This window comes from Leptonychotes weddellii, chromosome 1, assembly GCF_054177405.1.
Source record: "Leptonychotes weddellii isolate Sample4059 chromosome 1, ASM5417740v2, whole genome shotgun sequence".
Classification (NCBI taxonomy): domain Eukaryota; kingdom Metazoa; phylum Chordata; class Mammalia; order Carnivora; family Phocidae; genus Leptonychotes; species Leptonychotes weddellii.
Window position 1 is genome coordinate 189,666,447 of NC_138369.1, and position 6,740 is coordinate 189,673,186.

The 6,740-nt window shown below is 58.5% G+C and overlaps 1 protein-coding gene across 7 annotated transcripts in view; it reads left to right on the forward strand.

Moving 5' to 3' along the window:
- SLC37A1 (solute carrier family 37 member 1) overlaps positions 1-4,518 on the forward strand; it is a 63,053-nt gene extending 58,535 nt beyond the window's left edge. For 6 of the 7 annotated variants that reach the window (XM_081800441.1, XM_081800455.1, XM_081800449.1 and 3 more), the window contains 2 exons: positions 3,135-3,199; positions 3,618-4,518. In XM_081800441.1, the coding sequence (XP_081656567.1) occupies positions 3,135-3,199; positions 3,618-3,633 (81 nt within the window). In that variant the 3' untranslated portion in view covers positions 3,634-4,518. The other variant, XM_081800456.1, reaches the window with a different exon arrangement.
- The last annotated feature ends 2,222 nt before the right edge of the window (positions 4,519-6,740 follow it).

The following is a 6,740-nucleotide window of genomic DNA, read 5'->3' on the forward strand; positions in this document are numbered from 1 at the left end:
TCCGAGGTCTTCCTCTTTCTGGTCTGAGCAAACGTCAGAGCAGAAGCAAGCCCATCCTGCTCTGCAGCTTTGGGCAGGATGGTAGGGAGGCAGAGAGCAGGGGTACCCTGGCGTGGGACCCCAGCCCTGTCATCCGTCGGCGGGTGTGCGCCTGGAGCAGATGACTCAGCCTCTGTCCTGCAGCTTCCACGGTGGTTAAATGGGCATAATAATAGCACCCCAAGACAGGACTATCGAGGGGACTGGAGGAGATGGCAAGCCGAAACCCACTCCTACATGGCGATCCCCGTTGCCCCCATGCTCCTCCTGCATCTGGCAGCACCCTGGGGAAGCAGCCCGACTCCCAGCACCCAAAGGGATGGGAAAGAAGGAGCAGAGGCTATGGGGACAGGCGCCCAGCGCTTCTGTTGGCGACCCTGCTCTCTGGTGGCTGCCCTAAGATTTGGGTGTGCTGCAGGGCAGACGGGACCCGGCACAAGTCAGAGGCGTGCAGCGCGGCCCTGGGAGTGGCTAGTGGGCACGGAGTCCCTGACCTGAAGCCACGTGCCTGCCCTCGCTTCCCCAGAAGACGCCTGACGTTGATCCCAGTAAGAGCGAGCTGAGGATTTGGAGATCTCAGCTCTGTCAATCACATGAAAGTTCTATATTTTCACTCCAGGGCTGTTTCAGATAGAATTCAACGTCAACTTTCAGCTCAGGAGCCTGTTGGGTTTGAAGAGGCTGTTCCTAAGAATATTTGTTTCTGTCAATGCCTGAGGGTTTTGGTTAAGTCCCCAGCTCATTTCAGCTAAGTGGCAGTGAGACTCCCACCAGGAGGGCTCTTTGAAGACTGAACACTCTCCTTCGCCAATGTCGGGGATGCACCTTACGCTTCCTTCTAGATGCACAGCAACCCCGAGGAGAGGCAGGGTATCCACAGGACCCACGGCGTCAAGGCAGCATAAACAAGTACTGAGGCCCCGGCTGGAGCCTCAGGGCGAGTCGTCCACTCGGGAATGGGGGCGCAGGTGGTTCTGCCCCCGGGGAGAGGAGATGAGGGGTCGGGCTGGGCTCCAGTGGGGGGCTTACCGGCAACACTGGCACGTGGGTCCAAGAAGACGAGGACCAGATGGACGTACAATAAGCCCACGAGACACTACGGGAGATGTCCGGGAAGGAACGGCGTCCATGAGCACCGAACGCGAGTTTGTGGAGCAGACAGAGGAAGCCCAGGGGCAGCTCGGACAGGGAGGCAGGGGCCAGCGCTAGAGGCAGACCAAGTACAGGACGGAGCGCACACGGGTGGTCTGCTCCGAGCCCCGGGGAGGGATCTCAGACCCGGATGGAGCACCGGGGAAGACAAAATAGCTGACGGAGAAGCCGGGGTGAGCACACGCGTCCGAACGGGACTGGGAACGGCCTGCGCCGGCCGGTCAGCCACAGAGTTTGCAGACTGACGTGTCACGGTTCAGGAAGGATAGAGATGAGAACGTGAACATACCCGCAGGCAGATAATAACCGAAAGGAAGCTGGACTGGCCGGGTGAGATGCGAGGTCGGGAGAGGAGCCGCCCCGCAGTGGGCGGTGTAAACACCTGCCATACCTCTTCTGGGACCTCCCCAGTCTGATGCTGGGGACCTCGGCGTCCCCGGGCAGGTCACCCAGAGGGGTCAGATCCGGGCGCCCTGCAGGACTGTCTGTGGAGTGTGGCCAAAGCCTGGTGGCCATGCTGTCAAATGCATAGGCTTACCCCCGCAGACACGCGTCACGGGGGCTCCAGGTGGCTGGTCTCGCCTGCAGACAGCACTTAGTCACCTTTGACCTTCAGATTCGTTGCTACCGTCTGCGCTGTATTTCAGGCCACATGAATCTCTTGTCATTTTCCTCCCTCTTCCCCTCCCGTGATCTGCCCCGTGGAACCAGAGGCTCCTCCTGCTTGCACTTCACACGTTGCACATGGCGGGGGGATGTGTGTGGATCGGTACCAGCTCCAGCTGAGCAGGCGGATGCTAGTGGGCTGGAGGCTCAGATTCCCAGGGTCGGCTTGCGCAACAGAAATGTCACTGTCGCTGCCGTTGCTGCCAGCCCCGGACTGAGCACCTGACGTGCCCCCTGCTTTCCCACTCTAACCGCATGCGCGCTGCGTGAGGGTCAAGCAAAGCAGCTGGCCTCCACTTTCTCTGTGGGAGACACACCTGTTCGCTTCAGCCTGAACTCATGTCGTATGAGGGACTTCAAGCTCCTGCTTGAAACTCGAGCGTCGAAGACAATAAGTGTCCCTGCCTCCTAGAGCTCTGACCTGAGCTGGGTCCTGTGGAGCTGTGTGGGTTTTTAACCCGTGCTGGGCCTCTCTCAGCCCACTGGTCCGTCCTGAGCCCAGGGACACCTGCTGCCCTTGTAAGAGGGCCACCAGAACCAGAGCCTGATGCCCTGCGCACGGGGCCCTCCTGTGGGGCTGATGTCAGATGCGGGCAGACCAGGTCCACAGCCACAGACAAGCAAAACCAGCTCACTGGTGCGGTGTTCCACCATTAGTCTGGCTCTGTAAACCGACTCGGCCCTGTGAGCAGCTAAAGGAGCTCGAGGGAACGGTGGTAGGTGAGGCAGAGCTGTCCCTGGTTTAGTCCCACAGCCTCTGCAGAGGCTGCGGGCGAGGGTCCCGGCGGAGCCAGGTTCTCTCCCAGAAGCTTCCCAATAAAGTGCGGCTGCTCCAAAGATGGCCTGGTCAGCCTCCCGGTGCCGGGGCCCAGGAGATGCGCATCTGGCTTTCACAGCACCTGGCAGCTCTCCAGTCCCCCCCACCCAGTGTCTCCCTGGTCGTGGGTCACCTTGTCCTTATTCTCTGTTTCTGATCTGGATATTTTATGACTGGACTCATTTCATTTTAAACGTTACTTGAGCTGGAAATTTTAGGCTGAAATTTGTCCCAACAGCCTTACCTGCAGGAGCGTGGCCTCAGTGGGACTCACAGGCCCACAGCCCCGCCATGGGGCCCGGGCCTCAGGCTCCCGCTCCCCTGTGGGCCTCTGAGTCCTTCATGTCCTGAAGGAGCCTCGGAGCTCCCCCGGGGCAGCCCAGCGGGTGGCGTGGGGGCCGCCTCTCCTGACAGGCTCGCCGCCGTCAGTAACCGCTTCTCCTCTTCGTTCTGGGTCCAGTTCCTGATCCGCCTCATTCACAAGGAGCTGAGCTGCCCGGGGTCTGCGACCACGGACCAAGTTCTGTAAGTGCGCCCCGCCCCCCCAGGTCAGAGGGCAACTCTAATGAGCCCACCCACTGTCCCTGCCATTGCATGGCTCGTTCACGCTCACTTTTCCTGATAAATGCCTCAGTGGGGCTGCGATGGCCATAATCTCTCCTCAAAATCTGAGAAAAATGTCAGGGAAATTGCCTTCTTTGTTGTCTTTGAGCGGCAGCTTTGTGACAAATAGCCCCAGAGCCAGCCTGGCGTCCTGCCTTCCATCCTCTCTCCCCCAGGCCTGCGGGGTGGGCGGGGGGCTGCCCCCTCCACGTGGCTCCAGAGACCCTCCGCAGAAGGGTGAGAAGCTGGCTGGGCAGGGTTTGCACGTTCGCCCGCACGCAGCGTCTGGCCTGTGACCATTGCCGGCCATGTCGCCAGCGGCTCTTTTATCCTCTTCCAGGTTCAAGGAACACTGACCCCCTCGAGTCCCCTGGAGGGAGGCTGGGCCCGTCCCTCACAAACTGTCAAGGCAACGTTCAAATAAAGGATCCTGTGTTGGAAAGAATGATGTACCCTTGCCTTTTGCACACACACCCGGAAAAGACACAAAAGCCACCCCGAGAAGTCCGGGTCCTATTTTAGGCGAGCCGTGGCGCTCACGACAGCAGCAAGGAGGTGCCGGAAGTCTCCACGACGGAGCCTGGGACACACGGCGGGACAGGCAGGCGCCCTGGCAGCTCCTCGGGGCCAGGCGGGTGGCACTCAGGGGAGCCGGGGTCTCTCAGGGGTCTCAGTCTAGAATGGGAGAGCAGGTGAGCGCTGATGCCGCGGTGGGCGCCAGAATGCAGCCGGCGCAGAGCCCAGCCTCTGGGAGGAAACTGACGCCTGGATCAGAACCAAGACGGAACTCAGAGCCGTCCCATCACCCAGAAGACTTTCCCGGCACCTCGTCCTGCTCTGCACGGCCTGAGCACCAGCCGGCGGGAAGTGAGCCGCTGAGAAGCCGTCCAGGCCTGCCTGGCAGAGGCCCTGGGAGCCCCTGGACACATCTGGGGTCCGAGCTCCAAGGTGGCCGCCGCTGCTGTCCTGCGGGTCTCGGGGAGGACGTGGCGGGGCGGGCGGGCCCGGTGCCCTGATGTGCTTCACCCCTCCACACGCCAGACACCCGGAACTGTCTCTAGCGAGGTAGCACCAGCGTGGGTTTATTTATTGAAGATGTGGTATGTGTTCTAGACGTTTCAGAAACATAAATGGCATTTTGTTATTTATTAAGACAAACTGTCCTCTGGCCATTTGTTTTCCCACTTGTCGCCAGCAAAATACTCATCTGTTCTTTGAAATAAAGTGGTTTTTTAAAACAACGCTCAAGCAGAATGTTGATTATGTCTCCTTGCGTTTCCATTATGTTAACGAAAGAGAACTTCGAACACTACATGTTCTTGGTTTTCCGGGGTCGGACACAGCCTGTAGTTCTGCTGCTGGAAGCTGAGGCCATTTTCAGCAAAGCAGGGGTCATCCTGCTCAGGGGCAGGTTGAGCCCAGGCCCCGGCAAACAGAGTCAGGGTATTTTGTAAATCGTGCGATTTAAGGGACATCCTGAGATTTGTCCTCGACGCACGAGAGGAGCAGGGCTGCACCTGAAATTGCACGGAGTGGGGCAGGCTCTCAGAGCTTCTCCCCAGACACAGGTAGTGGGTTCCTTCCCCGTCTGTGTGCCTGGACCACGGCCGGGAATCCAGCCCGGTTCCCCGTCGTGCCCACGGAGGCTCCTGCTCTGGGCTCTCCGGAGAAGGGCCAGAGATGAGGGCTCTTCTGGTGACCATCATCCTCACCAGATAGGCTTGCTTTGTGTAAAAAAAAGTCTCTTAGACATTTAAAAGTTCCCAGTAGTAACTGGAATAAAATTCCTGGCAGCACTGAGTAGATCGTACCGTTCCTTACACGAGGTTCCCTCTGCTCACAGGGATCTCTTTCCCTCTGGTTCCTTCCATCTTGTATTTGCTCTTCGCTTTGAGCCCACCGGTCTCTGGCCGCTCCTCTTTGCCTTCCCTCCCTGTCCTGGGCTTAAGCACCAGGCCCCACCTGGCCCCAGGGCAGGTGCTCGCTGTGCCCCCTGCAGCCTCCCACTCACCCCATGTACCCAGTTTCAGCATCGACTCAACATGGAGAGGGCGGAGGCGAACACAAACGTGCGTTCTCTGATGCACAGAGAATCCTTCCTAATGACATGCTGGAGCCCACTGCTCCCTGCCCCCCCAGAAGTTTCTCCCTGAGGCCTGAACTCGGTCTATTCCCCGGGCAAGGCCTTCAGTCGACCCGCTTCACTTCTGCCCCTGCCCCAAAGCACAGTCCACCATCGGGTGTGGTTCAGCCATAGGAAGCTGTGGAGTGATTATTCTTCCCGACTCTGGGGGTTGAGGTAGTAGACAGTCTTCCACAACCCACAGAGGAAAGGTCACTCTGCACCCCTGAGCCTGCTAGGATAACCCCAGTCATGCCTGTTGAGATGCAGAGTCAACATCTGAATGCATGGAGGAGTCCACGCAGCTACTGTGTAAAGCAGTTTAGCTGAAACACATGTCAGATCCATGGATGGGAGATCTCGTCATCACTTTTAAAGGAAAAGTTATCTGATTTCAATAGAAGAATTGATCTTCATTTCACCCTGAGCAATAAGCCGAGATGATCTCCTTCTGCTAATAGCTGGTTGTGATGCATGCAAGCTTGAATTCTCATGGAAATGTGACTCTGCCCTCCATGAGTTTTCCTATTCAAATACGAAAAAAACCCAAAAGAATGCCCAGGACAGCTGAAATACAAGCTTGTGACAGGGGCAGTGAAGGGCGGAGCTCAGGAGCAGAGCCCTTCCGAGGTAACGCGCCTGGAAGCTCACCCTCCGAGTCAGAAATCAGAACCATCTCTCCAACTGCCCATGAGACCCAATAAAAACAAATTACTAGAAAAAATGAACTGGAAAAACCCAAGTCCTAATGCCAGACATTGTGCCAATTGCTGTAGGGGCTTGTAAATGCTTGCTCGGGTCTCCGTGTACCGGACGTTCAGGGTTGGTGGGCGGGCGTGAGCAGGGAGAGCCCAGCCAACAGGGTGCCCTGCCGGGTGCTGACCGGGGTGCTGGGGTCCAGCGGGCTGTGGGCGCAGTGCGCAGGGCTGCTGTGAATTGCTCACAGAGTGTCACGCAGAGGGGTCCCCAAGAAGCCGCAGCAGCCCGACTCCCAGGGCTCCCCTGGGCCTGCCGGGCTGGGGACTGCGGGCAGCGGAGCCAGCAGGCGGGTCTGTCCAACCCGGGCCCAAGGCCGAACAAAAACCTGGGCCTTTTGTTCAAAACGCGGGAAAAGGTGCTGTTCAAGGTACTGAAATAGAAAATGTCCTTTCTTCTGCTCTCGGAGGTGGTGGGAGGCGGTAGGAGGCGGGATCATGGGGAGGGGTGGGGAGCGGCTGGGCTCCAGCCCCCCAGCACCTGCCGCTGTCCCACCCGACTTCAGTTAGAAACCGCAAGGCATCGGAGGGGGAGACGAACCATGAGAGACGATGGACTCTGAGAAACAAACTGAGGGTTCTAGAG